Here is a 13,348-nt window from a genome sequence, read left to right as displayed (position 1 = left end):
CTGGCCCAAACGGTGGAAGAAGAGAACTGATTCCCACAGATTGTCTACTGACCTACACACGTCTCAGATGTGCTCACACACACACACAAAATCCCTAAAATATAAGTTGGGCTTGGAGGCCAGCCTGGTCTACATTATGAATTGTTCAGTCTATAGAGACCCCGTCTACAACAAAATTTAAATCTTGGGCGTGGTTGCACATAACCCTTAATTCCAGCAAAGGCATTCAGAGTTCAAGGCCAGACAAGGGGATCTTGTCTAACTAGGACTGAGGTTGGTCCCTCTTACCCAAACGTAGTTCCCAGCCCTCACACTACCCATTAACTCTAATGGACTCCACAGGCACCCTCTTGGTGCTTGTACGTACATATATGCAGAACCCATACATTAAGGCCTAAGGGAAAACACATTCAACCACAGGGCGAGGCCGGAAGTCCAGCTGGATCGCAGTATCACCGCTGACCTCACACGGCGTCCAAACGCTCCGTTTACAGTCGCTGCGTACGCGCAGAGCATACGCGGTTTTCCGGTCACGTGGCCTGTCATGGCCGCCTCCATGGCCCGTGGCATGAGCGCCCGGGTCCTGTTACGGGCGGCCGGGGGATCTTGGGGATCTAGGGCCGGGCACGCGGCAGTAACATGTAGGACGTTCGGGACTACAGGTACATTGGGCTGGGATGGGCCGCGGCGGGCAGCGAGGCCGCAGCCGCTCACCCACTCGTGTGTTTACAGGCGAGCGGCGTGCTGGCGAGGAGGAGGCGGACGGCCCGGAGCTGCCCCGGGACGTGTGAGTGCCCGTCGTGCCTCGCCCTGCCCCGCCCTGCCACTCGGCCTCAGGCCGGCCTCCGGCTCAGCACCTGCACCCTGTTTGTCTCCAGGGTCAACGTGGTGTTCGTGGACCGCTTTGGCAAGCGGATCCCGGTGAGGGGCAGAGTCGGGGACAATGTTCTATACCTGGCCCAGCGCCACGGGGTGGACCTGGAAGGTAGGTCATATGAAACTAGGGAGACCCTTGGCATTCTACCTTATACCTTTTTGTAATTTTGAGAGAAGGTTTCCTATAGCTCAGGCTGGCCTCCAATTTACTATGTATCAGAGGGTGGCTTTGAACTTCTGACTCTCCTGTCTCTACTTCCTGAGAGCTGGTGTGCACTACCACAATCCAGTATTTTTGTTTAGGTGATATATGGGTGGATCAGGTCTCACTCTGTGAATCAGGGTGTCCAGGAACTTAAGTATGTCATCCCAACTAGCCTCCAGCTCATTACAGTGAACCTACTGCCTCCACTCCTAAGTCCTGAGACTAGAGGCATGTGCTACCATTTCACCAAATACGTGGGATGGGAAGAACTGAGATGGAGTCCATGTTATTCAGGCTGTTCTGAAACCAGCTATGTAACCAGACTAGACTCAAACCCATTATAGTGACTCCCCTGCCTCCGCCTCTTCAGTGCCCAAAAGGTTAAGACAGAGTCTCTGTGACTTACCATTAAGCCTGCTGGCTGATGGCACTGCCTTAGCTCTCTCAGTTCTGAGAATACAGGTTGTATCTACTGTTTCGCCACCTTTGAACTAAAGCCCGTAAGATGGCAGTAATGGAACTAGGAAGGTTGCCAGTGCTGAAGACTGCAGGTGGCTCCAGAGAAGACCGATGTTCTCTTCCTCCCACCCGCTCTAGGCCAGGCAATTCACAACCCTCTCTAACAGGAGCTCCCGGGCACCTGGCCTCCATGGGCACTGCACTTGCATGCACAACCCACACAGAGACACATATAAACACTTAAAAAAATCTTTCTTTAAAATAAGACTAAAATAAAACTAGGTTTTGGAGCAGCCCTTACTAAGCTTTTACTACAGGCTTCTAGATTCTGTGCTCTCTTGGAGCTTGTGGATTCTTGATGTTGACCCTCCATTCTCTAGTCCAGCCACTGACTACCTTTTGGGGAGAGGTGCTATGGATCACAGATGTGCAGCTCTGGCCCTCACTGCTCTCCTGCTGTTCTTCAGGCTGTCCTCGGACCTCTGTGCTTGTTCTGTCAGAGGTGTTTTCCCAGCAGATCGCTCGGTTCCTTCTCAGACGTGGCAGCCTGGCATCCTTTTACCCAGCTTAAGCCCCCGTGGCCATGTCTGTATTTAGTGGCCTGATAGAGCTTGGGTTTTGTTTGCTTTCTGACATCTCTCCCATAGTGAGCCTCATTCACACCTTGGTCTCCCAAGGTCCTCTGTGTAAGCAGGTCTGAGATCAGTGTATGTTGAGTGCCAGTTCCTTGGGACAGCCTTAGGAATGGAGGAGGCAGTAATTCCGCCTTGCAGAGCAGGGAGCTGTGCACCATGTTATTGTAGGCAAGGGCTGGAAGCAAGAGTCACATGGCAAAACCTGATGCAGACATGGGGCATTGTACTCCGCTCATGCTGCCCTTGTGTGAAATATTGCTGAGTGTCTCCTTATTGTATTTATTTAGTGTGCTTACGTGTCCTTAGAGATTAAAGGACAACTTGAGGGACTTGGTTCATTCCTTCCATATTGTTTTCCTAGGGACTGAACTTGGGTTACTGGGCTTGGCGGTAACCCCTTTACCCAGTGAGTACATTCCAGGCCAACCATCAACTAATAACAAGATCCTGTTTACATTCATACCCAGCCTGGGTAACTTAGCAAGAGTCCCTGGCTCAAAAATTATGACAAGTTATGAAAAAAAAATTGCCACCTCCCCCAAATGACAAGAGTCTTTGTGTGAATACTATCTAATGTGTATACCAAAGTGACAGGCCCTTTGTCATATCTGAACCTAACAGGAGCTATAAGCCCAAGAGTAAAGACACTGTTGGGTTTTCATTGACAGACATTTGGAAGGGGCGGTGCTGGGTTAGGGATGCAGCACTGGGGAGGAGAGGCTGCTCGATGGCTGTGAGTTTGAGGCTAGCCTGGTGTCTACATAGCAAGTTCCAGGACAGCATATACAGTGAGTCTCTTTCTCAAAACAAACCCCAAACCAGTAAAAAGCACTAGAGAGGTTGGAGGGGGTTGGGGTGGGGGTTGGTCTTGTTCCCAAGTCCAGCAGGCACCATGCAAAATAGAATTTGTAACAGTTCAGAAGCAAACAATTCATGTCTCTGCTGCCTCGCCAGCTTTGTAAAACTTCAAGCCAGTTTCTCAGCCTTTTTTTTCTTCTTTATAAAATGGTAGATTTAGCATCGCTTTCAATGGTTTGCTGGGGGAATGAACATATTTAATGCTTGGTAGAGAGGAGGGTAGACCAACAGCCAGCCCCAGGATAAAAAGGTGGCTATAGATTATCTGAAAATACATGAGCTCCATGTAGGGCACTGGTTTGGATCCAGGCACTTCAGAAGCTGAGCATCAGAAGGCCTACCTGAGCCTAGGAGTTGAAGACCAACCTGGGCAACATAGACCTAGTTTAAACAAAGAGCACAAGTAAGACCCAGCAGCTCAGGCCTGTAGTCCTAGCAATTTGGGAAGCTGAGCCAGGAGAGTGGAAAGTTCCTAATAGGGCTGGCATGGTGGCTCATTGATTAAAGGGCAGTTGCTACCAGGCCTAATGGCTTGAATTCAATCCCAGAACTGACACTCAAGGAGAAACAATACTTCAAGTTGTCCTCCGACCTATACATGTGCACTGGTGTGTATATTCCCACACAGAATCACACACACGTAAATAAATGATTTTTTTGTTTTTTGTTTTGCTTTTCAAGACAGAATTTCTCTGCCCTGGCTGTCCTGGAACTCACTCTGTAGACCAGGCTGGCTTCAGAAATCCGCCTGCCTCTGCCTCCCAAATGCTAGGATTAAATAAAGTCATGCACTACCACTGCCCGGCTGTTTTTTTTGTTTTTGTTTTTAAGGTTTATTTATTTCATATATGTGAGTACATTGTCACTGTCTTCAGACACATGAGAAGAGGGCGTCAGATCTCATTACAGATGGTTGTGAGCCACCATGTGGTTGCTGGAAATTGAACTCAGGACCCCTAGAAGAGCAGTCAGTGCTCTTAACTGCTGAGCCATCTCTCTAGCCCATAAATGTTTAAGAAGCTCTCAAGGGCCGGGCATGGTGGCTCGAGCGAGCCTTTCATCCCAGCACTTGCAGACAGAGGCCGGCAGATCTCTTGAATACAAAGCCATCCTGGTCTATGAGTGCATTCTAGGACACGACAGCCAGGGATTTATAGTAAGACACTTTCTTTAAAACAATATCAAAAAGCAGAGCTGTAGATTTCTTTTTAGATTCAAATGAGCCTGGATAATTTTACCAAGAGTTTCTGTCTCGAAAATTTACAAACTTGGGAGGATGATGAGGTGACTCAGTGGGTAAAAGCACTAATTCCTCCCAGGTCAAGGTGGAATGAGGGCAGAGGCTCTACTCGCTGCCCTCTGACAACCACATGGATGCTGTGGCCGGAGTGCTCCAACCCCCCCACCCCTACGCTTGCATACAGAGTAACAATAGGTGTTTAGAAAAGGCTTCTAAAGGACCGAGGACATAACTTAGTGCAGACCTCTTGCTTGCCCAAGACCCTAGAAGCAATCCCTAATACCCTTTTAAAAAGTCACAGGGTAGCCAGGCTGTGGTGGCACATGTCTTTAGTCCCAGCACTTTTGGGAGGCAGAGGCAGGCGGATTTCTGAGTTTGAGGCCAGCCTGGTCTACAGAGCAAGACAGTCAGGGTTACACAGAGAAACCCTGTCTCTAAAAAGTCACAGGGAAAAGCAGGTGGTGGTGAGGTACAGTGCACACCTTTAATCCCAGCACTCAGGAGGCAGAGGCAGGTAGATCTCTGTGAGTTTGAGGCCAGCCTGGTCTACACAGTGAATTCCAGGACAGCCAGGGTTACAAGATAAAGAAGCCCTGTCTCAAAAATCTAGATGGATGGATGGATGGATGGATGGATGGATGGATGAAGATTTTAAAAGTTACATGGTGATAAACACCACAAAACAAGTAAAGAGGAAACTCAAGGAAAGAGTTGAGTCGAAGCCTTGAATGAATGCAGCTAAGCACCGTAGAGAACATTCTAGACCATGGGTCCAGGAGTGCAAAGGCCCTGAGGTGGAAAGGAAGTTAGTGTAGTGAGAGTCGATGTGGGACTAGGCATAAAGGTTCGCAGTTGTCATCCTAGCACTAGGGAGGTTTAGGAAGGAGAATCAGTTCAAGGTCTTCTTGGCTACGTGATGAATTTAAAACTAGGCTGGGCTACATCAGACTTTCTTAAACAAAAGCCTGCAGACAACTTGGAAACAGTTGGCTATGAGCTATGGAGCTAGGTGGAGGTTGCTCCTCAGTAAGGCTGTGCTTTTCCCTTCCTGTCCCCAGGGGCCTGCGAAGCATCCCTGGCATGTTCTACCTGCCATGTGTATGTGAGTGAGGCCCACCTGGATCTCCTACCTCCTCCTGAGGAGAGGTGAGTGGGCAGCCCCCAGCTAGACTGCATGCATCTGCCTCCCTGTGCCCAAGGTTCTTCTATCCACCTCCAGCTGCCTCAGGTTACCCTAACCCTGACCAGTGTCCTTTGTCCCAGGGAGGACGACATGTTGGACATGGCTCCACTGCTCCAGGAGAACTCGAGACTGGGCTGCCAGATTGTGCTGACCCCTGAGCTGGAGGGAGTCGAGTTTGCTCTTCCCAAGATCACCAGGAACTTCTATGTGGACGGCCACATCCCCAAACCCCACTGACATGAGGCCACTGGACCGACCAGGCCATGGAACTGAAAAGAAAAGCCATGCTTCCTACCCCAGAGCACGGACTGCCCAGGAAAGAGAAGTTGGACCCACAGTGTGGGACCAGAGCTGCCACTGGGAACAGCCAGTGTCTGAGCCCTGAGGGGGATGGGTCTCCACCTTGGTTGTGTCAGTCCACCAAGGAGAATTGAACTATTAATTAAGGATGGACTCGAACCAGAGCTGCAATAAAAAGTCACACACATGTCCGACATGTTTTGTGTCCGTGTTGGGGGCGGTGGTCTGTCCAGCTCTGATGCCCACACCCCTGTGACAGAGCCGGGGCACCCTTTTTCCTGGGGTTGGCTATGCGTGGCCAAGCCCCGCCCCGGCTGCAGAAAAGGGTCCCGGTTGCAGAGAAGGGATCCACAGCGCCCCTTGACCTTCAAGGCTGTGCTGTGTGATAGACGATAGCTAGCAAAGAGGGGGATATCCAGAGGGGGCTTCCTGATCATAAGCCACACATCTGAGGCTCCTGGCAGCCATGGCAAAAAGTGCTCCCAGATGCAAACAGCGCCCCCACGTGACCTGCGCCGCCCGGCTCCGCCCAGGTGGCGCCCATCGTCATCACCCTCGCCTCATCCTCGGGTTTATCCCTGGGGGAGGGGGGCTGAGAGGGGCGGGGCAGAGAGATTCCACAGCTGGGCCCACAGTGGGCATGGAGGCGGCACAAGCTCGTGACTTGACGCGCCGGCAGGAACTTCTGGCGCCACCTTGTCTGGACACCGAGTCGCTCCGGAAGAGTCGACCCCCCGCGCTGGAGCCTGGAGCCCTGAGATGCCTCACTCCCAATGGCAGGTGCGTGGTGCGAGACTCTTCCACCGCCCATTCCAGCAAATACCTCACCAGACTTGGAGATGGAGGGGCCACGATTCCGGCTTCTGAGCCTTTCCCTGTTAGGTACGGGGACGCAACAAGTTTCAGGCCCTACACACTGAAAGAGACAGGTGGTTTCCATCCCACCCATCCTACTGTGGCTTTACGGCCCAAGGGAGTGCCACTGAGGGATCATCCGTGGGGTGACGAGGGTAACCTACTAAAACACAACACTCCATGGGGTGATTGACTAATAATGGCTGCTACAGACAGCAGCCTGACTTGCGCTGGCTGTCTAGGGTGGGACCCTGCTTTGTTCACGGTGGGATTTGGCTGATGGAGAGCTGATAGCCAGCCGCAGGGGAATCGGTGTCGGCTAACAATTATTTTGCAACAACTTTTAAACCTAATAACACAAGAATGTGGCCCCAGGTGGAGCACAGGCTTACCAAAGAAGAAGCACCAACGGAGTGACGCTCCACACCCCTCCTTACCTATCAAATCCAAGCCCCTAGGAAAGGGGTGGCCACACCTTACTGCTTCTTATCCCTAGGTCTCTGTGGCCTGCGTGCCAGGACTCGGTCAGCACCGCATTGCCTTTCCTCCAAGAGAAAGAAAAGGGGCTGCCGGGTTCTTCTTCGACGGCCACCCAGGTCCTGGGGTCGTGCTGGGAGCTGATGGTCATAGGGATGTCAGACCACCTGAGTATGGCCAGGAATCCCAGGAGCACACAGTGCCCCAACCTGGAAACTTCCAATGCTATTTCTCCCACCTCACTTCAGAGAAGACCACGGAAGCAGCTGAACCCGCGAATGGGTATTGAGAAGGTGGACCCCAGGTTCAAGGGGGTAACTCTGGAGTTCCAGATCCAGCCGGATTCTAGCCTCCAGATCGTACCCACCTACAGGTAGGGGACTCACCCATGATAATTAATCTATGCCTATGTGTAGTAGCAGTACACTCAGGCCAGCGCTGGTAGTAGATGCCTGTCATCCAAGCTACGTGGGAGACTGAGGAAGGCAATGCAAAATTCAAAGCCAGCCTGAGCTGCAGAGTGAGTTCAAGGCCAGCTTGTGCAACTTAATGAGACTGTCTCAAGACAGAGTAAAATGGCTGGAAGCCTGATGTAAAGGGGCATGTTGGGAAAGAGCTAAAGCACATTCAAAGCTAGTCTGGCTAAATAGGTATCCTGTGGCTTAGAAAACATTAAACAAAGAAACAAAAAAAAATTCACCTCAGGCCTGGAGAGATGGCTCAGTAACTAAGAGTGCTTGGTTAAGAGCCCTGGCTGCTCTTCCAGACAACCAAGGTTTAATTCCCAGCATCCACATGGCAGTTCACAACTGTTACTCCAGTTCCATGTCTTCTGACACCCTCACACACATATACATGTAGGCAGAACACCAATGAACATGAAAAATAAAAATAAACTAATTAAAAAAAAAAAAAGAACACTTCTCTTGCAGAGACAGTGGACCTTAGTTCCATTCCTATAGCCCTTTACAGTTCATGGCGGCCTGCAGCTCCTGTTCAAGTGGACCCCTGCCTCCCTGGGTTCCCATAAACACAGGCAAGCAGGAAAGAAATAAATAAATACAAATAATTTCTTTTTTTTTTTAAGATTTATTTAATATTTTGAATAAGTACCCTGTAGCTATCTTCAGATGCACCAGAAGAGGGCATCAGATCTCAATACAGATGGTTGTGAGCCACCATGTGGTTGCTGGGATTTGAACTCTGGACCTTTGGAAGAGCAGTCGGTGCTCTTACCCACTGAGCCATCTCACCAGCCCAAAATAATTTCTAAAATAACCTTTAGTCCCAGCACTTGGGAGGCAGAGCCAGGCAGATCTCTGAATTTGAGGCCATCAAAACCAAAATAATAATAATACTTTACAAACAAAACCCCACTCCAAATCCCAAAGCTTGTCATCCCAACACCCAGGATGATGAAGTTGGAGGAACTTGAGTTTGAAGCTGGCTAACCTGTGCTGAAGATCTGTCTCCAAAATGCATAGATATAGGCAGGTGAGGTGGCTCAGTGGGTAAAGGTGCTTGCCGCTAAGCCTGATGCCCTGTTCCATCCGCAGGACCGAGGTGGTGGGATGAGAGAACTGACTCCTGAAAGTTGTCTTCTGCCCTCCACTCACATACACACTGACAAACACTTTGGTACACAGGTATTCATAGACACATAAATGTTATGAAGACTTTTTAAACCACTTATTGTTTGTGTTTGCTTAGAGTACATTCTCATGCAAACATTTTATTTATTTATTTAAATTTTTTTGGGAAAGGGTTTCTCTATGTAGCCCTGGCTGTCCTAGAACTCACTCTGTAGACCAGGCTGGCCTTGAATTCAGAAATCTGCCTGGTTCTGCCTCCCAAGTGCTGGGATGAGAGGCATGAGCCACCACTACCCAACCAAATATTTTATCATTATTATTATTATATTTATTTAGGGAGAACATATATGCCATGTGTGTGTGCATGTGCACACATATAGGTGAGTAGGCCTCCATCTCCCTACATCCCTTGTGCTGGGTTACTTGTGTGTGTGCCATCCAGCTTTTTTTCTTTTTCTTTTCTTTTCTTTCTTTCTTTCTTTCTTTTTTTTTTTTTTTTTTTTTTTTGAGACAAGTGAGACAAGGTCTCATGTAGACTAGGCTAGCCCTGAATTTCACCATACTGTATCCTCAGCCTCTTGAGACTGGAATTGCAGAAATATAACATGCCTGACTAAATACAATACTAATTATTTCATTGCTACTAGTCAGGTTCAAAGCCAGGACCTTGAGATACAAGATACCTTGTGAGGGGTACCTGTTAACCTTGATGGTGAATTTAGGTTGTACCTCAGTGGGTAGAGCTCTTGCTTAGCATTCCAAAGCCCCTGGGTTCTATCCCCAGCTCTACATAAATCAGCTGGTGGGGGCACAAGGAGCACACCTATAATCAACATTTTCCAGATGGAACTAAACAGAACAGAAACTCTGGGCCAATGGGGAGTTCAAACCAGGTTGGGCTCCATGAGGTCCTGCTGTTTCCAGCAAGGTGTGATGCCACACACCTGCAGTCCCAGCATTCAGGAGGCTGGACAAGTTCCAGGCCAGCCTTGGCTATAGAGACCCAGTCTCATCAGCAAGAGAAACAAGAAACAGTGCAGGCCTGTAGTCCCAACTGCACTGGAGGCTAAGGCCTTGTCTCAAAATAAAAAGTAAAAAAAGAATGTTTTTTTTTTGTTTTTCAGGACAGGGTTTCTCTGTGTAGCCCTGGCTGTCCTGGAACTCACTCTGTAGACCAGGCTGGCCTCGAACTCAAAAATCCACCTGCCTCTGCCTCCCAAGTGCTGGGATTAAAGGCGTGTGCCACCACTGCCCGGCGTAAAAAAAGAATTTAATATATTTTTTTTAATTTTCCTGTGACAATGTTACTCTACTTTTAAATTTATTCTCTTATGACTTAATATCTCTATAAATAAATGTATAAAATTCTTTGATTTTAAGAAAGGTAGAGAGAGGGCTGGAACTGGCTCGTGGTGACATCTGCTTGAGCATGGGAGGGCCTGGGAAGGATCATTTTGGGGACCACCTTACAGATCCCCCAACACTACGTCTTGTCCTTTTTGCAGCTTGCCTGGCAGAAGTTGCTCACAGAAGCTCCCTGCAAGCCCTTCCAAGGCCATTGCCAGCTCGGGAAGCACCGAGGCCCTGGGTAAGCCTTCCATTTTCACATCCTCTCCATCTTCCTCCTTCATTCCAATTCCTCATTTAGACCTGCTCAAAGGAGCCCCCCCCCCCCAGGGCTGAGTCACCCCACCCCCAGCTTCCTCCTCTTCAGAGCCTTACCACCTGACTCACCATCTGTCTTAGTTCCTAGCTCTCCCTCTGCCTTCTATCTGACAGTCCCCAAGGCAAGCCCAGAGCTACTAAAGCCTTAGTAGAACCTCCCCACCCCGCACCCCTGCTACCAAATTCTCAGCCCTACACAGGCCTCTGGAATTGACCTCTGGCCTTTGACCCTGTGCCTTTTGACTTCTCACCCTCCAGGGCCCAGGCGGTGTGCTTCTTGTAGGACCCAGAGGACTCCACTCTGGAGAGATGCTGAAGATGGGACCCCCCTCTGCAATGCCTGTGGCATCAGGTCCTCAACCTGGAGGTGTTGGGGGTGGGGCATTCAGTCTGGGCTCAGCTGGTATGGGAACTAGGGAAAGAAAAACAGCCACCTTTTGAGGAAAATAGTTTCCTCCTGGTGGTTTCTACTTCCCCATTGCATCCTAAATGGTGGTTTCTCATACCTTACTCCCTCCCTCCCACCTCCAGGTACAAGAAATATGGCACCCGTTGTTCCAGTTGCTGGCTGGTCCCAAGGAAAAGCATCCAGCCCAAAAGGCTGTGTGGCAGGTGTGGGTTGTCCCAGAACCCCCACCTAGGCCCAACTCAGGAACTGTAAGCCCTTCTTTATCTAGCCAAGTCAGTTTTGTCTCAGTTTCTCTAGCAGGGACAATGGATAGACCACCTTGGAGGCTGGCAGGGATCCCAGTGGGAGAGTCAGGCCTCAGGCCCAGAGTCCCACCTGTGAGGGTCACCCACCCTCTGGCTTCCCCTTCCCCACTCAGTCTTGGATGAACCCCAAATAAAAGAAAAATCATTTCAGAAATGATTACTTTTAATTATGTTTTACTTTAGAGCTTCTTTTACATTTGTGTGTATATGTGTGTGTGTGTGTATGTGTGTGTGTGTGTGATGGTGTGGTTTCAGAAAACAGAGAACAACTTTCAGGAGTTGGTTCTCACTGTCCAAAGTCATGTGGATTTCAGGAATTAGACTGAAGTCATCCGATTTGGCCATGTTCTTTATTGCTATTAACGCTATGCTAGAGGTTGGGCTACTCAGGAGCTCTGGGTTCCACCCTGTGTGTCTCTGCATACCTCCCCGAGCCTGGGAAGATAAGGGGTATTCAGATTATATACAGTTGGTGTATACTGTGGCACAGAATGAGTGGCGTTTTTTTGTTGTTGTTGTTGTTTTTGTTTTTGTTTTTGTTTGTTTTTTCGATTTTTTTTTTTTTTTTTTTTTTTTTTTTTTTTTTTTTTTTGAAACAGGGTTTTTCTGTGTAGCCCTGGCTGTCCTGGAACTCACTCTGTAGACCAGGCTGGCCTCAAACTCAGAAATCCACCTGTCTCTGCCTCCCAAGTGCTGGGACTAAAGGCGTGCGTCACCACCGCCCGGCCATGAGCGGCATCTTAAAGGGGGAGAGGGTGGCTCAGTTCCAACAGCTCCATAATTGGTTCCTAGCATCTACATGACAGCTCACAGCTATCACTAGCCCCAGTTCTAGAGGATCAGAGGCCCTCTTCTGACTTCTCAGGACATCAGCCATACACATGGTATACACATCTACCTACAGGCAGAATACCCGAATACAAACACATACGTAAAAAGGCGTCTTAAGTTTAAAAAGACTTTAAAAAAAGAAAAAAAAAAAGAGCCAGCAAAATGGCTCAGCTAGTAAAGGCATTTACCATACAAGCCTGGCAAGTCTGTGTCCCCCCACCCCAAAGAGGTGTCATGTGACCCACGTCTAGGTAGCTTACACTCCCATGAGGCACGGACACCCAAGCCACCTGCAGTCAGGATCTGGGAAAGTTAAGGTAGGGAGACTTTGAACCAGAGACCGCCCTGGGCGTAGCAAGACCACAGCAATGCTTTCTTGCTTTTCTTTTTTAAGACAGGGTTTTTGTGTGGCCTGGACCAGCCTTGAATTTACTATGTAACTCAGGTTGACCTTAAGTCTTCATCCTCCTGTCTCAATCTCCCCAGTGCTAAAATTGTAGATATGCACCCCCACTCCTAGCTGTTTTGATATTTTAATTGTGTGCGCCTGCAAGGACAGACCACAGCAGGCCTGTGTAAGTCGGAAGGTAGACAGCTTGTGGGAATCAGCTGTCTCCTTCCTCTGTGTGGGTCCTAGATCAGGCCGTTAGGTAGGGCCTTTATGCCTTGAACCATCTTGCTGGCCCTCCACTTCATCTGTGGAGACAAGTCTTCTCCCTGAACACAGTCAGCTTACCATTTTAGCTAAATTGACCTTGACCACCCAGGAAGCACAGGGATCCACTTGTTTTGCCTTCCCTGGGCTGCGGTTACAGACAAGTGGTCCCCACCCCCATCTCTTCAGTTTTCAAGTCAGATTCATGGACTCATGACCCCTAGCAGAAAGAACAGACTCCCCAAAATTGTGCTCTGATCTCCACATAGCACAGGTCCCTGTACACACACACCACGAGAGAGAGAGAGAGAGAGAGAGAGAGAGAGAGAGAGAGAGAGAGAGAGAGAGAGAGAGAGAGAGAGAAGAGGCCATTGAGGAAGCCCCCCCCCCCAACACTGACCTCTAGCTCCCATACAGGCATGCAATGTGAAGACAGGGCAGGTGACATACCATTAACCTTAGCACTCAGGAGGCAGAGGCAGGTGGATCTCTGTGAGTTCTAGGCCAGCCTGGTCTACACAGGAAGATCCAGGCTAAGCACTACTGTGCCAAAACTAAAATGAAAATAAGCCTGCATAGGAGAAGAAGGCCCTGGTGTGCACAGGCCGCTGGTGTCTGGTAGGGAAGGGTGTAATCCCAGCACTGGGGAGGCTACACCAGGCCAGGATTAAGTCCAGGAGTTCAAGACCAGCTTGGTCAACACAGCAAGATTATGTTAAGAATGGAAAGAAAGCTGGTGGTGGTGGCACACACCTTTAATCCCAGCACTTGGGAGGCAGAGGCAGGCAGATTTCTGAGTTCCA

At 49.4% G+C, this 13,348-nt stretch overlaps 2 protein-coding genes across 3 annotated transcripts; both read left to right on the top strand.

Moving 5' to 3' along the window:
* The first annotated feature begins 32 nt into the window (after positions 1 to 32).
* On the top strand, positions 33 to 5,943 carry Fdx2 (ferredoxin 2). Its single transcript, XM_031345875.1, has 5 exons — positions 33 to 662; positions 733 to 787; positions 879 to 985; positions 5,332 to 5,419; positions 5,537 to 5,943. Exons 1-5 carry the CDS (start codon positions 545 to 547, stop codon positions 5,691 to 5,693), a joined length of 525 nt encoding a protein of 174 aa, XP_031201735.1. The 5' UTR covers positions 33 to 544; the 3' UTR covers positions 5,694 to 5,943.
* A 245-nt stretch (positions 5,944 to 6,188) lies between these two features.
* Positions 6,189 to 11,213, top strand: Zglp1 (zinc finger GATA like protein 1). 2 transcript variants are annotated; one of them, XM_031345873.1, is made up of 6 exons: positions 6,189 to 6,536; positions 7,108 to 7,461; positions 9,017 to 9,060; positions 10,186 to 10,268; positions 10,604 to 10,697; positions 10,877 to 11,213. In XM_031345873.1, the coding sequence occupies exons 1-6, from the start codon at positions 6,223 to 6,225 to the stop codon at positions 10,984 to 10,986; spliced, it is 999 nt and encodes a 332-aa protein (XP_031201733.1). In that variant the 5' UTR covers positions 6,189 to 6,222; the 3' UTR covers positions 10,987 to 11,213. The 2 variants fall into 2 exon arrangements, with proteins under 2 accessions (XP_031201733.1, XP_031201734.1); XM_031345874.1 differs by lacking the exon at positions 9,017 to 9,060.
* The last annotated feature ends 2,135 nt before the right edge of the window (positions 11,214 to 13,348 follow it).

The sequence above is a fragment of the Mastomys coucha genome, unplaced genomic scaffold (assembly GCF_008632895.1).
Source record: "Mastomys coucha isolate ucsf_1 unplaced genomic scaffold, UCSF_Mcou_1 pScaffold23, whole genome shotgun sequence".
NCBI lineage: Eukaryota > Metazoa > Chordata > Mammalia > Rodentia > Muridae > Mastomys > Mastomys coucha.
Note: the sequence above shows the minus strand (reverse complement) of the source record. Positions and strands in the feature narration are given on the sequence as shown.